The sequence below is a fragment of the Nothoprocta perdicaria genome, unplaced genomic scaffold, assembly GCF_003342845.1.
Source record: "Nothoprocta perdicaria isolate Ctin4 unplaced genomic scaffold, notPer1 scaffold_163, whole genome shotgun sequence".
Lineage (NCBI taxonomy): Eukaryota > Metazoa > Chordata > Aves > Tinamiformes > Tinamidae > Nothoprocta > Nothoprocta perdicaria.
In genome coordinates, this window is record NW_020454794.1 from 1,063,392 (window position 1) to 1,079,849 (window position 16,458).

General features: G+C 42.6%; 1 protein-coding gene across 1 annotated transcript in view; it reads right to left on the reverse strand.

The window, feature by feature from the left end:
- Nucleotides 1-15,700: 15,700 nt before the first annotated feature.
- AFF3 (AF4/FMR2 family member 3) overlaps nt 15,701-16,458 on the reverse strand; it is a 263,564-nt gene continuing 262,806 nt past the window's right edge. The window contains exon 23 of the mRNA XM_026035647.1: nt 15,701-16,182. Within this exon, the coding sequence (XP_025891432.1) occupies nt 16,061-16,182 (122 nt within the window). The 3' untranslated portion in view covers nt 15,701-16,060. The remainder of the gene's footprint in view (nt 16,183-16,458) is intronic.

Here is a 16,458-nt window from a genome sequence, read left to right on the forward strand (position 1 = left end):
TGGGAGCAGCAAATGTTCTTTGAAATCACGCCCAGTCTGTCTGAACTTGGCATTCAGAAAAGTCGACRCGCTTTAGGGAAAAAATAGATCTTTTTAAATGTGGACTATAAACCAACTGCAAAGCCTTAACTTTCTGAACTGACCACTCTGTGATCATTTGCCACATAAATAAATGATTAGAGAGGGTGCAGGGGAGGGGACAGATTGTCTAGTTATTCTTACTTGGATGTGTCTTGGACAGGCAACTGGTAATRCTTCAAGTGTACACATGCTTTTAAGGGAAGGCCAGAAAAGATCACCCAAAAGATTGCTCGCTGTGGGTGATCTGAGACAATTTTGCCCTAAAGTGGCAAACAAATTAAGGCAAAGGCAAGTGAGCCTTGCTGTTGCTGCGGCAGAAGGGAGCTTGCAAGAGACCGTGCATGGGGTGCCTACATCAGCACAGTGTAAGGCATGGCTTTAAAGCCCCACTTTAAAGCAGCAGTGTTTAGTCTGCACTGCCTGGCTTCCCTCACACACAGCGGGCTGTCCAGGACGTTTCCTGAAGGCTCAGAACAGGTTCTCCATGCTGAACATCTGCAAACTGCTCTGCTGGGGTGACAGGATAGCAATATTTTTGCCAGCGGGACCATAGAGGTGCCRTTTTCTATTGGATAAAATCTTATTATTATTTTTTTCCATTTTCCTCTTCTCCCCTTTTCCCACACATACATACACCCAGACACACTCAAGCAGGTCCTGGTGCCAGGATGAGACATGAGACATGCCCACCCTTCCAGTGTGGCCACAGCCCCTGGGGATCCGCAGGGCCTGGGCTGTGGATGCACCCTTAATCCCGAGCAGCCTGGAGCATACGTGGGCCTAACTGCTGCCCAAGCCAGCCCTTCTTTGCTGTGTGAACGTGGCAGGAGCCAAATCCAGGTGGAGGCTCTTCCCAGGGTGCGAGAGGATCCCGTGAAGCCGCCGGTCTCTGCCCCTGCGCTGAGGCACCTCGGCCGGGCCCTGCGTGTGCGAAACCTCTGCTGGTTGGGTGGTAAAGCTGGGAGCATGGGAAAGCGCTAAGGAACGAGCGGATTCAAAGGGGATTTGGATCGTTTAGTTGATGAGCCGGCAGATGGCAAGTGCTGCTCGGTATGGAAAATGAGAAGTAATTAGTCTGGGAACAAAGAGCAAGTGCAGGGGATGGGTGTCGCATCCTGCGCACTGATCAGCACATGAAGCGGGGATGCTGTGGAAAGAAGTCATAGAAACTGTCACTTCAGTGCACAGCTGCAGTAAAAAAGGCAAACAAGGCACCAGACTCATGGAACGATGAGCTGTAACGCACCACGGGAGTGGCAACACTGCCCTCCAAAATGCGATTATTAGGCCTCCCTAGGACACTGCATGGGGCATGCGCCACCGGCTCAGGAAGGTTATTTTTGGAGAAAGGAGCAACTAAAATAAAGCAAGTAAGATCTGATAGTTTGAGTGATTTCAGTTCTGATGGGTCAGAGGGACCTTTTAAAAGCTTCAAGAGGTTTTAAAATTACCAGTGCAGTTACCAGACAACACTTGYAGGACAATAGGATTATAAAAGGGAAGGAAGCAGTGCTGAGCAGAGGGAAGAACCTTGGCACACGCCGACGGACAAAGGCCCTCTCCTCGCTCTGGAGGGCGCTGAGGCAGGTCCCGCTCTCCGTCCCTGCGGGTCCGCGTGGCTGCAGCGCCGCCGTCCAGCCGCCCCGTGCCCCAGGAGGCTCTGCTGMTGAAAACACCCCCTGTTCTGAGCAACCCCTCGTTGTTCTGCTGCAGACGCTGCTGTAACTGCTGTAGGTGGTGGGAAAGAGCAGGCTTTGGGTTTGCTGGCGTTGGTGCAGCAACGTGYGGAGGTAAAAACTAAGCTTTTCAGAGCCTCTGAGGGTATAGCATGCATTGACCTGTCCTTAAAGGCTCCAGCATTAACTCTTTGCAAAGAAGAGAAAAGGACCTCAGGGGACAGATCCATCCCTATAGCAATCTCATTTTAATTCTCCARTAGTCCGATACTGGCTTAAACTCTGAAACCTTGTCTTTATAGTTCCTCCAAAGTTTAGCGTAATTGTTCTGATTGGATGTTCCTGTGATCCATAGAGCCATCCAATCCCTCTTTGAGTCCTGGAAAGTTCTTGACCTCAGTGCTTTCCTGTGGTGATACCTTCYGCTGTTCAATTACACATTATGTGAAAGAGAATTTCCTTTGATCATCTTTTGAATACCTGAGCTCTTCATTTCATTGAATGTTCCTTTTTTTTTTTTTTTTCCCCTTGCATTATGTGGCAAGGTAAAGAGATGTGACTGACACACCTTCCCTAGAGTATTTGGCATTTTATCCTGCCACATCTCTTCTTATCTGTCTCCTTTCTGAGATAAACAAATTCCCATCTTTTCAATCTCTTCCTATCACAGTTCTCCTGCTCTCCCCCTACTTTCCTTATTCTTTCTCTCTGACCTCCCCTTGCTTTTGCAGGGTCCCTTCTGAGCTTGCAGAGGAACATGGACATTGTGTTGAGTTCAGTCTGGTTGGTATGAAGGCAGAGTATTTTCTGCACCATTCACCATCTCAGTCCCTGAGTAGCTGAACATCTTGTGAGCTGCTTGGACTGCAGCTGTACCCTGGGCAGCTGTCTTTGCTGAGCTGTCTGTAATGTTGTTGAGGCAGTTGCTGCTGAGCTCATCACCTCAGCCCTTGATTACTGCAACCGCTTTGGTATTCCTGCTGTCTCACTTGACTTGGTAGATAGACTGGGCAAGTCTGCGTTATCCAGCAATCTGAACTTATTTCACCTTCCTAAATCCTTTTTGTTACAATGACAAGGAAGAGGGTTCTTACCCTTATTTTAAAAAGTCCTTTTTTTTTTTTTTTTTTCTATTTTTTTTCTATTTGTCTGCTTTTATGCCACCCTCAATGCCACCCTTATGCTCCCTTTTCCCATGTAGATGGTTTGACTTGTTTTGCCCGCTCTCCCTATGCAGTCTCCATTGTATGAGCTTCCCTTGCACTCACCCACTTGCTTACCTCCTATTACCACATGGTTGTCTTTCACGTTGCTCTTTGAAGTCTAGCTTTCTGGGAACGCCTCCAACATACAACAGAGTGCCAGAACAAGGTAATCTAGGACTCCACAGTGTGCTGATAAGAACTAACCATCATCTGGATGCAAAGGCACATACAGCGCAACGAAGGTGGAGATCCCCTTGGATCTCCAAGTGGAGAGGTAGGTAGCAGGAGGTGGGTACCTTCAAGCCCAGATTGATATATGCAATAGTAACATGAGCAAAACCAGTTTGTGTCTGTCAAGTGAAAAGTGACACTACTACTTCACCATATGCACCTTTGCCTGTATGTACTAAGCACTTCTGTGGTGGTGCTTTCTGTTTTCTTTCCATATTTCCTTGCTCATGTGGATTGCTCCTGCATGAGGCATAGAGTATTCATGTGAGAATAGACAGTGACCTCCAGGACTGTCAGAGTAACCAGACACTCAGATGCATCTCAGGTACCTAGATTATGCCACTCTCCGTCCCTTTATGGCTCTACACACAAAACTTTCTCTGGCCTTTGGAACTGAAGATACTCTCTGCTGCAGATGTTTTTAGCTATTAGGATACTATATATTAGCTATATTTAGCATATAGGAACCCTGTTTGCAAAGTTATGTCCTCAAGAACTGAAAATCAGAACATTTTTGAAGTAGAGAAAAGAATTTGTTTTCAAGTGTTTCTGGTTTTTCTTGACCTTACTTCGTATTACAGTGCTGTTCTGACAAGTTGCCCAGATAAACCAAGCTGTCAGAAGTTCTGAAAAGCAGGAAGTTGGGAGTGAATTAGGAGCTGACTGAGTGAAGTTYAGGAGATGTGGAAGAGTATCACCCAGGAAAATGCTGCTGAAAAGATTTAAAAATGGGATTGCAATAGGTTGTGCTGAGATTCACAACATCTGTTTCTGCATTTTTTTTTCAAAAAGGGATAGGAGAGACATTGSGAAGGATCTGTTCACTTAACTAAGGCATTTTTACAGATGCTAACCAAAATGGTGAGCATTTTGTAATGCTGTTTAAAATTAAGAAAACACTGTCTAGTAGAATCTCTTTGTTACTGCAAGATAGGCAATGTAATCYGAATGTCATCTCCTCTGTCACTATGAGTCAGTTGTTCCTGACAAGCATGATTTAAATTGGCACTYGTAAGGTGAAGGGAAAGGTGAATAGAAGAGCTGAGTTGAAGAAACAAAACCAGTTGGTTCACTTCTGTTTCTTCAGTGTAAAATTTTTAGAACACATCCGAATAGTTTTTATAGGAATAATTTTGGACTGTATTCAGGATTCCAATGCTCTTCTATCATCTCAAAACACCTATGCAAGGCAATAAGAGAAATTCACAGGAATTTTTGAGATCAGGATCAATTTACATCAATCTTATGCTTGGAGACAGAGACACTATATAACCTTTATCCCCTTCTTGTGGCTTGGTCTGGGCAAAGAATGAGAACAAGTTTTGTGAGACTGTGGTTCTTTAAAGTGGAAGAACAAGGCAAAATATGTATTTTTTGTTCAGAAATACTTGTTCACAGAATTTAAGCTTCCATTCTTTCAGTGGAGGATTTAACCTACCAACCAGCAGAGGATTTAAATCGACTTAATTCGTAGTCAAGTCCACCTTGTCTCGTTTTGATTAGATAATGTTAGCTCARGCTAGATAACAGGACCCTTAGACCCATAAATCCCTGCCTAGTCAAATTGTGTGATCCCATGAGGGCAGAACAAATGATYCCTGCTCCATCTAAACCTTTTTTGAAGCTTTTATCTCATGTGACTTCATAAAGAGAGATGAAAACCCTCARCTGGGTACAGATTTGGTCAGATTGCAGCCAGTGCCAAACCAGATGATGGTTTGTTTGTTGTGTCTCATTTTTGTAGTTAAAACTTCTTCTCTTCTYAGTTTATCAGTGAGATTAGGATGTAGTTAAGAATTGCTCTACGGATGACATCAAAGGGCTCTACTTCTTGTGCTTAGTGTCCTCCCTCTCTGCTTTATCTGGAGGGATTTTTAAATACCGCCCATAGCACTGTGTGACTGAAGAATTCCTGTGCCCCTCTCTGCTTTTTGACCAACAGAAAACAAAAAAGAGTATCTGTATCTATAGGATTCTCCATTGCTTTATACAGACATATGTGCTACCAGCTCCGAGTTCTTGTCACACTTAGCCTTTCCTTCTTACTGCTGACTTGTGTTACTGGTGTTTGAAAAATGACCACAGAAAATCCAATCAGTAGAAATTCACAGGACTTGTGTAAGTGGTGCAGTCAGCCACCATAATATACATCTCTATGGATTTATAATTCCTTATGCAACAGAACATTTCAAGCTAATATTCCCTATCCAGACAGCTGGGCAGCGTGGGTTTCGTTTTAAGAAACATCCACAGATACTGCTGTTTCCTATTYTTTGCTTAAGGAAAGACAAGATTCACAGCACTATGAATGCAATCTTGGCACAAACATGAAAGGGACATATGGACAAGAGCATCTCTATTTCAGCAATATATATGTGGTTTTCTTTCTGTAGCACTGCATGTCTAGTGAACAGTATCACAGCCCATTCTATTTCAGAGTAGCAAATTCTACTCTCTATACATACTTTCCTCAAGTTAAGACCAGAAGCTCCCTTAAAATGGAAATTTTTCCCTAAGTCTCCCTCTGCTTTAAATACATATATTCCATTTCTATTATATGTGTTTTCTTTTTTGTTCTCTTTTTTTTGGGGAGGAGGGACGGGTGGGTTCTGGTTTTACAATTAGCTTGGATTCAATTCAAAGTGAAGCTCTGCGGCAGTTAATTTTAGCAAATTGCAATCCACAAGATACAGTAAATTCTTCATTACTTTTTGCCTCTAAATCAAGACTTGATGCCTTAATGAAAGGTTAAGCTTCTGCTCATCACATTATTAACCTTTGATAGAGGAATCCCTTCCTGAAATGTTATGCCCTGTGTTTTCCTGGCCAGTAATGCACCATCKTCTTAATGGGCCCTGCAGGTCTGCAGCTCAGTAGTGCTGGACTTCCCTCCCAACCTTAAATAAAGCTGAGAAGGGGAGATTTTCACGGGACAAGTCAGGACCCAAAACTGGGCATTTTGCATGATGAGAAGCAAACAGGCAAGGCTAGAGGCTGAGGTGAGGGGAGCAGGTCCAAGGCAGCGGGCATCACCCGTGCGTTGTGCGGACCTAGCGCACATGTGTTTGAGGGCACAGGGACCACTGGCTCCTGGTGATCTTGGGAACCCCAGCTACATCCTGGATCGCTGTGGACACACCTCCAGGAGCTCCGGGCTGGGTGGTTCCCTGCTGCTCTACTCAACGGCTGCAGGCACGTCTCCTGCCTTTGATTTTGGCCTAGGCATGGGAGTGGTGGGGAAGAGCAGCCCTTGCCTGCTCTGTTGTCCCTTTTGCAGAGATGGGAGCCTCCTGGAAGGTGCTGGGCGGCAGGGAGAGTGATGTCCTATGTGAGCCTGCCATGAATCATGGCATTTTGTTAGCCAGAGCTTGGTTGCCTGAAGCCTGAAGCCAGAGCCTGAGCTTGGTTGTCTGTAGCCAGAGTTTGGGCCCCGGTGGGACCCAAAAGCTGTAACAAAAAAGAGACAATCCTTTTCACTCGGGAAAAGGTTTAAGAAAGAGACAGATGAGACATAATGGAGACAGAAGGATGTTGATTTCATGGTTTATTGTCACATTAAAAAAGTAATCTTACTGATGAATTAATATTTGCTTTAATATAAAAGTGCTTATTCTTACAAATCCTTAAGGCTCGTTCTGTTACATTACAGTAGGATTTTTCACCATCCCAGAAACTGTGCTACATGAGTTTTATATGAACTGTGGACATAGCAAAATCTCCAAACAGTAAAACAAGTAATCTCAAATTTCATTGCCTTTGTATGCATGAATCTCTTTAATTGTGTAGCAGAATTTAACACAAAAACAAACTAACATTTTCTTTATTTTCTATTTTGATTTGGAACTGATCCTCATAACATATATATTTTGCTTGAGCGAATGGAACAAATACAATTGTTTAAGAATCTCCTTTTTTTGTTACTTGTATAGCAAAAAGGAAGGCGTGAGACAGAGCAGAGTTACAGATGTAATGTTCACTCTTTGTTCCTTCCAAAAGAATGACTACCAAGCACAAGGAGTGGTTCTATGTCATATATTTATTTTTGTAATGTCCTTATGTCGTACATTTACCTAGGTAAAGCTCCCACTGCAGCCAAGGTGAATTTTGCCTGAGGAAGGAATAAGACTAGGGCTTTCATGGGGAACATTTTAGATTAAGTGGCTTATTGTTACTTTTTGTCTCAGAATGGAAAAATGGACAAGGTGAAAGTTTCAAAAGCTCTTGTTGCTTGTACTGATCACAAGTGCTATATGGTTTCTGGCATATACTATAATACACAGATAAGAATATACAATATTTATTTTTAATCATAATCAGAGCTATATTAGTTGAATGGGCAGTGAATTTTGCTATTTCTACTTTATTTTTAAATATCTGTTTATTGTAAAGACCATTTTTTTCAATAATTGGGTCAAAATGCAGTAACTGAAAATAATGTAATGCGAAAGATAAAAAATAATTTAAAATATTCTGGAGCAAGGTGGGAAATGCTAACCGATCTAATAAATAAGGCAGTTTAAAGCATTTGTGACTGCTACGGTGATATATGTACATATCTTACAGCATAAATTACTGTACAGAATACTCCATTTATTAAGCTGTGTAAACAATATAGCCTGCTCATATAGGGACATGCTGTGGGGCTACGCTCAGTGGGAAGAGAAACGGCGCTGGCTTTGGCTGCCTGGGCGAGGCCTAACACTGAGCACCCTCAGAGGGAAACATCAGCAGGACTTCGTGAGCGACACACACAGCCACACCGACAGCAGGAATTGCACAAGGGTTTGCGGATGCGTGTGGCCCTAAATGAAACGTGGAAGTGAAGTTCTCTGTGGTTTGTTACAGAAATAAGGCTGGGCCTAAGCTGGGTTTTGCGCATCTGCGCCGGGTGAGCCCTTGCAGGTAGATCTGTTCCTCMTGCACACCGGAAGGCCAAAGCTGTGGTTGGTGATGGGCATTTTTGCATTCCGTGGTTTCTTCTCCMCTGGCTCCTTTTGTGGTCAGTGGGWAGYGAGCGCTTACAAACGGCCCCACGTTAMCRGCAAAGCTTCCCTCAGGGCTGCGAATGGTTCCCCAAGGGAGCTGCTCTTCCTGTCTCCGCGAAYGGCAGAGGGAGGCGAGGGAAATGCCCCAGTGCTCTCGCGGCCTGTTCATGGTGCCTCCAGCGGCAAGTTGCTCTGAGTCCTTTCACAGGGCACCCTGACAAACGCTGCTGAATTCCCACAGAAAGAGTAATATTGGCCTAATGCTGGCTCACGGCCAACCCCGGCTCTCACAAGYTACAGAAAACCTGTTTCTTCTGTTTCCACAAAAGCAGCTGTACTTTCAGACAACATTTGACAGAAGTGCCTCTGAGTGTTTGCTAAACTGTAAACTAGATCTTCTGGAGTTGCAGTAATCTGGATACTTCAGTAATGTTGATAGAATACAGGTGCTCACTGAGGCCTCAAGGAACTACTTACCCCTTTGGATCTGAGCCCAGTGAATGAGAGATTGGGAAGTGATGGTCCAGATCTGTAGCATATGCTTTATATATCTCAAGAATAAATGTATTTACCTCATACGTGCCAGCATGTCAGCTGCCTCCCAAAGTGATCTCAGCCATATCCTGCATCAGCGCAACCAAAGACGTTTTACCAACTTCTGCAGCTCTCTCATTAGTAACAGGTACAATCATAAACCCAGGACAGGACTTATTTTACCTCTGTATTTGAGTTCATCACCTAGATTCCCTTTGTAGGCAGTGGASAGAAAGAGGCATTTCTAGCAGGTGATTCATCTCGTTTGTTTTAGACCTTCAGTATAGGATGAGATGACTCCCATCTTTCCTCGTGTGAGTGATGCCAGTGTCTCCCTTCTCTCCCTTGGGAGATGRGGAAGGAGATATCTAGAGCTGCAGGAAGAGCAGGTTGAGTGACCAGGAAGGTGAAATGAAAGATCAAGGACATACAAAACTGATTAATGTACTGATCCTGGATCTAATTAACTCTTTGTGATTTGCTGGGGCAAGGCAGAAGTCCCTATGGCCCCAGGCAGCACTTTATGCAGCTGGAAGATGACCTTGTTTGGCATGGATGAAGGCAGGCCTCAAAAYCTCAAATGCAAATGAAAATATGCTTTTTAAATAGAAATATTTTCAGTCATAGATGTAATAAAAAGAGTAAGAAGAGCCTACATTTCAGTAAGTCTTATCTTTGTCTCRCTTGCTCCCCTAAGAAGTATTTATTTTCAAGTGTCTGTTGATGGGTTGAGAATTTCAGATAGAATAGTGCAAAATGGAAGAAAAAAAGCAACTCRATAAATAGTGCTAAGTAAGAATGGATTTGTTAGTATCCTCAGAATATCTCCAAAAGCAACAGAAACATTTTGTTGATTTGMCTGATGTTCATTCCCCAGCTTTGAGGAAGTGCTTTACCACTAGCAGGTGAAAATATTGAGTCAGAAAAGCACTGGGAATTTAACACTGTTGTGTTAGCTAACAGTGGTGGTATTGGGAAAGTAASTCCCTGAACATGGCATTGACAACATAAGCTCCACCTAACTTACTGGATGAGTTCCTGGTAAAGTGCATCACTCAAAGGTGCACCGAGCTGCAAACTTTTCCTACTATACTGAAAAGCAATGAGTCCCCTCCACAGTGCACCATTTTAAAAGAAAATATCCATCTACTGGGAGTAATTCAAAGCTGGATTTGGAATAACCAATAAGTTGAACATTTCTGAAGCTGTTGATAAGAAGGAAGCATTGTTTTTCCCCATGGAAATAGAGAGTGGCTAAAAGACATATAAGACATTTGACTTTTTTAGGATGGCCACACACCTCTTGGTTAGCTTGTACTGTCTGTCCCATTAGATGCTGGAGTCATTCTTACTTTCCACTAGGATCAAAGCTACGAATCCTCTGGGAATTGCATTTTTTCACCTAGGTCCTCATTCCCCGCAGTGTTAAGCAAAGCTTTCATACACTCTGGCACTTACTGAGAGCTTACARGATATTTAAGGAATTCAAAGGTCTTGTAACTCTGGACTCAAGGGTGAAATTCATCCAATGTGCTTAGCAGTTTTTTCCATAGCTCTTCAACAGCACTTTCCTTCTGAGGATGCAAAGTGATTTGCAAACATTAATTAATTCTCATAAAGCCCTATGAGGCAGATAAGTGGAAGTACCCCTGTGTTAGTATATACGAGGAACAGGAGACCTGCTTGTCTGCTGATCCGTGCTTCTCTCCATATTGACTCCCAAAAAGGAATATGTGCTTTGGGGCAGTGGAAARCCCTATTTTCCTGGCAATCTGGCATTTTGGACTCACTACAGTCCTTACAGGGTAGTGTTGTGGAATAACCAGAACACAGTTTAGGTTCAGGTCAGCTCAGCAGCAGTTCATGACTACAGGGGAGTTTCTGTCAGCAGAGGCCGTCACTCTGCTGCTCTGTGGTCCTCCTACAGCTGCTGCTTTTGYTGTGACACGAACCTAAGCTGTGCTCCGGTTATTCCATGACAGCAGGAAGAGCAGGGATGTAGCTGTAGGATAAGCAATCAGTGTGAAATTCAAGCTACACAGATCAGGAAACAGAGGGAGCCTCACTGTATTTGCTGCTGGCTTTGGGGAAAGCAGGACTTTCCATGCAACTTGTGGGGTGCTTGCTTGCTCTGTGCTCCAGCACCCTGTTTAAATGGCAGCTTGGGCTCCCAGAGCAGAAAACACCCCTCAAAGTGCTCAYGTGCTTGAAGAGCAGCAAGAGCAATGGAGCCAGACAGCAAGCAGACACAAGGATTTACCTGAGGAWGTATCCTCAGTTGAATCATGCCCGTCTCATTGAGAAAAAACACACTCTTTTGAGAGAATTACAGACAGAGCCTTTCCAAATCTGTTTTTCTTCTTTGTGGATTCCTCTGGTGAAGGAAAACAGTTCCCAAAGTGACTTTTCCAATGAATKAATTAATATTAAAAGCAACTCAGAGCACGGTAGCCAAGAGTGGCTTGTCCTCATTGAAGGGAAGGCTGACTTTATGAGAGATATTAAAGTAGCTAAAGTCTCATGCTATCAGTATTGTGTAAGAGACATTGTCCTGCAATGTTTTTTAGGTTTTCTATAAGTTTTCTAGTTTTCTAGAGGTAAGAGCATCCAAATGTTTTTTTTCTTCTGAATTCATTCTGACAAACCTATCCATGGTCACATACCTTACCAGCCTTCAGTGCACGGCACATCACCTACTGTAACACTTACGATTATGGTAGTGATCAGGCCTAACAGGCATATTTATAACATGAGAATCAGAGTAATTCTCTAGGTTCAAGCACAATGACTTCCAACATGTGAGGTAAATGCTAACACAACGTTATCAGAAAGGAGAGGCATGTTGGATCTGTGCCACTCAAATTCCTATCGTTATCTTAGCAAATTCATTCTTCAGGCACTGTTCGTATTTCTATTGTGTTGGAGAGATTCTCTTCTTTAGTTYGAGGATTTGCCCTTAATAGAGGGAGGGAAATGTTGCCATTGTGGTGAAAAAGAGAAACATTCTTTTTGAAATATTAAGCATTAAGCAGATTAGGTACAGGCAAGGCATACTGCAGAACGACATGTTCTTTGACCATGAACCCATGACCCTCCAGAAAATTTAAGAGTTAAAAAACATATTGCTTTGACAATCTTTTCATTTAAAAAAAATCTTGTAAAAAGATCAAGGAATTCAGCCGTTGTTATTTACACAAAATTCAACCTTTCCTGCTTAAAAACACAAATCACTTAATGYCACATCTGCGGGGTTGCTAAGGCAGATGCCATTAATCTGAGTCATTTTGCAAATTCCAATTTCATTTGGATTAAAATCTACAACTAAGTCGGTCAAAACTATATGCTGTACATGCATTAAGGCGGGTGACTACTGAAGTCTGTTGGGTAGCTAAACTAAGYGCAGATTAGCCAGGTCTAAGTATATGTCCTCATCTAGAAAAAGAAGATCTCCTGACATTTCAGTGATGTAGATTTGAATCAATAGCTATGAAAAATGGTTGAACATTTGTACTACAAAAGAGATACTATGGCACAGTCCCAAAGGTGCATTTCTTATAAATTAATTAGCTGCACAAATTATTTTGATAACAGTTACTGCACTTCCGCGGTGATATGGCTGCTCAGTGATGAGTACTTGATGATCAATGGTAGGCACTAGTAATATCTTTCATGCTGAGTGACTTTTATTACTATTTAGATTTACACTATATACATGCGTGCTTGTATCTACACTTAGGGCCTGATCTTCCTTAACCTCCTTCCCTAAAGTCTTGTGGTCTTTTTAGTGTCTTCCTYAAGAATGCTATGATATTTGGATATAAGAAATAGGCACGCAAGGGACCGGGCTTTCCTTCCATGTGATGGGAGGACCACACTTAGTTTTTAGCAGTACCTGAACCTATGCTTTGCTCTCATCTGCCATCCATGCCACCATGAAATGCTATGGAGGGCCAACATGGTCTGTATGATGTTGCTTAGACCACTCTGCCTGGTTGCATCCACCTGCACCACGTGGTTCCTTTGGGTGCATCCCAAAAGGGATGACTGACTGATTCAGAAGCCCCTGTTTGTTTGTAAACGAATGTCTCCCTCCAGGCATAATCCTGCTGGATTGGTACAGAATGACTTCTTCTTTCTGCCAAAACCTGCAGGTTGCTGTGGTGTAAARAAGTCTACACGTTCCTGAACTTTAACAACAGATTAAAACAAACGAGCTTCGTTCATGGGACCCCAAATAAGAATACATGTCTTATGCTTAAGAGTCTAAGTCTCTGCTGGTCTCACCTAAAAGGCAGAGAGGCCTTTAAACTCCTGCTGAAATAACTAGGGACTATTTAGGTTCTTAAAGTGAAGCATTTGCCTTAATTGGCCAGGCCTGCACTCTTCCAGATCAGGCCCTAAGAAAATGGAAGGGAAGGACCGACTGGTGGTTACCAATTCAGCTCCTATGATTCAAGCAGCAGCAACCCTATACAGTAAATAGTCTGTATTGTGAAAAATCTCACCAAAATAGTCCAGCTGTAAGAAGCCCTATAGACAGAAGGTCGAAAGCCCTAATCCATTTAGATGTCTAGTTGGTTTAAACGGCTGCTACTTCATCCTGTTACACCACCAGAGATTAAGGCTCAGAGTGCTTATCAGGTACTAAATATAAAAGATGCCAACACAAAAAAAATGAAAAAAAAGCATTGCTTTTCCATGGAAATTAATGGGTCTTCTAGGTGGAATGCTTCAATATAAGTACAATTTCTACAAGAAAAGGACAATCATCTACATAAGATCCTAAGTACTTGGAAACACATGACAACAGGACCACACTAGTTCTTGCATTTCTTTGAAGTGGCTTGACATATGACATCCATACAGAGGGTTCATTAAGATTAAGACAAATATCTTAATCTTACTAAAATAAACATGCTTCAAAGTTCCATACCTGAAACTCAAAATGCCAAGTGTGCAATAAAACTAACTCCATTTAAGGCAGTGACATATATCCAAATTTCCTCAACATTAAAGAGCACTAAGGACTCCCAAAATGTATCTGAAGACAAACATCATAGGCACCATTGAGGAAAACAAGCTCATCTAGATCTCCCTTTCCTGAACTGAGCAGAAATCCCACAGTACTGAAGCTGCTCGCAGAACCCATTGCTTATGGTGGCTCACAGCATCCACTCTGGTGGATCCATAGCTGACTTCCACAGCTGGAAACCAGGCAAGTGATAAACAGAAAGGCACCGACTGCATTTTCCACTGGTCCTTGTGACAAACTAAGTCATGGTCCCRCTGGGGCAGGGAGCAGCTGGGGCTAAGAGTGACTGGAGGAGCTGGGGGATGTTGAGTCATCCAAAGGTAGGTCCATGTTCACTCTGAAGGCCAGCCTGACCACTACTCACACTGTAGCACAAAAGCAAGTGCTAAGAGGTTAGTGGAGCCCAACCTCAGGAGCTCTCTCTGGAGGAGAAGGGATGTGAGCAGCACTCAGCACATAAGGAAGACCCATGATGGTCTGGGGCTGAGCATTCTCCACTGGCTACACAGCTTCAAAGGGCACAATCTGACCAGTAACTGGAATTGTAATAAGCAAGCTAGACAAAAAATGCAGCTGGATGGAGCTCAGTATGCTCACAAACCTATTCTTTACCACTGGGAAAATATAGCTTGCATTACCAAAGACGTTTTCATGAGGAAACATGCCACATCATTTGGCATATATTTTTTAATGCAGCTCCTCAGATTGGGGGAGAAAAAGAAAAAGGCAGCAGGGAGCAGCCAATCAACCATCAGTATTTCTATTTGTATCTTCTATTGAAAGACTTTTTTTGTACTCACATTTCCTTAATATATATGTAAATTTGATTAGAAAATGACAACGAAAGGGTCCAGTCAGTGGTGCTGACAAGAAGAGTCTGTTGAAGTGACCAGAGGTGCTGAACTGAGTAATGGCTGCAAATCTGAGTGCAAAGGAGGCAACAAAATTATAATTCCAATACAGAAGAGGAAACCTAGATGCATCCAACCCACTGAAAATGAAAAGAAAATGCAAAAAAAAAAAAAAAAAAAAAAAAAGAAAAGAGCATTACTAAATGCAAAACATAGCTGATAGAAACTGGCCTTGACCTCAGCTGGCCCAAATTAAACCGCAATTATTGCAGGATTAATTCCCCTGGCACACAAAACCAGCTTGTCAACAGGAACCGAAAACATCCTGTAAATCAAGAAACATTAAAGCCTAGCTGAGGATTATGCATGAAGAGTGAGAGGATTACGATAGGAAACAGTTCTTAGCCTGGTGAGCAGCAAACTCGCCTTCCCAGATAAAGGAAATTGCATGTAATGCTCCCACACAGTCTAGAAGAAAATGCAGTGAGCTTCTGCTGGTACAGAAAAAAAGGTACAAAAATCAAGACCTGTAAGATGAAGCCTTCCCATGCAGAGCCAACAAATGTTATAGATATTTCTCTGTGTGTATGTAGCAGAAATTAACACATTTTCTTTACTAAGTGGATTGCAGTTGGATTTTTTTTTCATTTATCTGTTTTCTGTCAGTAAGAAAATGCAATTTTCTAGTCTATTTTAAATTCTTGCTATTAGCATATCTGTTTTTCAGGCTTTTTGCTTGCACCTGTAGATCATATACCGTTGGTGAGGAGCTGAACAAGAGATAAGCTTATTTAAAAAGATGGGAGATAAAGCAATGCATGCAATCTGTTGAAAGTTATTGCACATGAAGKAATGTCTTCTTTCTCCATATCAATGCAGTCTACACAACTCCTCTGTGTGACCCAGTGGGGAAGTAACAGCAAGATGGAACATCAATCCTGAAACTTCTATGGCATGCCTGTGCTCTCTGGAAAAGTTCTCTGTGGCCGTGATTTGCCCCCAATCATCCCTGTTCAGGAAAGCCCTTGTGTGTGTGCTTAAGCTCCACTGAAGTCAACGGGATTTCAATACCAGCTTAAATTTAAGAGCCTATTGAGAGCTCTCCTGAATAGGGATTTGTGCTTATTGCACTTGGTTCAATCAACCCATGAGATTTTGGGCTCTCAGTTTTTCAGCACGAGAGGAGAAATAGTATACTTGTGTATTAAGATCAGTTCTTCCTAGCATTTCTAGTGTATGAAAATGTTTGGAGAGTGGTAGGCAACAATTCATTCTGAAGAGACGTCATTGTATATTGTACATACGCACACAGACATGTCTACGCTCAGAAAAAATTGCTTCAACGTGGACGAAATATTCACCTGTGTTTGGATCAATGCTGTGGCTGACTATTTCTGTAGCACAGTGTCCAGAATAACTGAATTATCCATGAACGTACACAGTCCTCRCGAATGGCACACAGTCATTAGGACAAGTGAGCGCTGTTCCGCACCCAGTGCAGTCCTTGTTGAGTGTACTGAACTAAATGCTCCATACTGCTGTGCAAGGTGACAGGCCCCATCAATGCATCCAAGTCATTAAAAAAATCTAGGAGGAAAAAAAAAAATAGGCAGCATTATTCAGCATTAGAACAGCAAAGTTATATTTTCTGTTTGTCACCCTTTAGGAGATTTTGTTCTCCTGCAAATTGAGTCAAGCTGAACATCTCATGAGAATGGAAATTTAGTGCTGGTGAGATTCATTTTAGAGCACTGTGGTTCATCATGTTACAAGCAGTTTTCATTTTAAAGAACAAAACAGTGTGTTCTTTTGCTCTGCATTTCTGTTAAACCTTGATACAGCAAACAAGCGCTGGGCAGGACT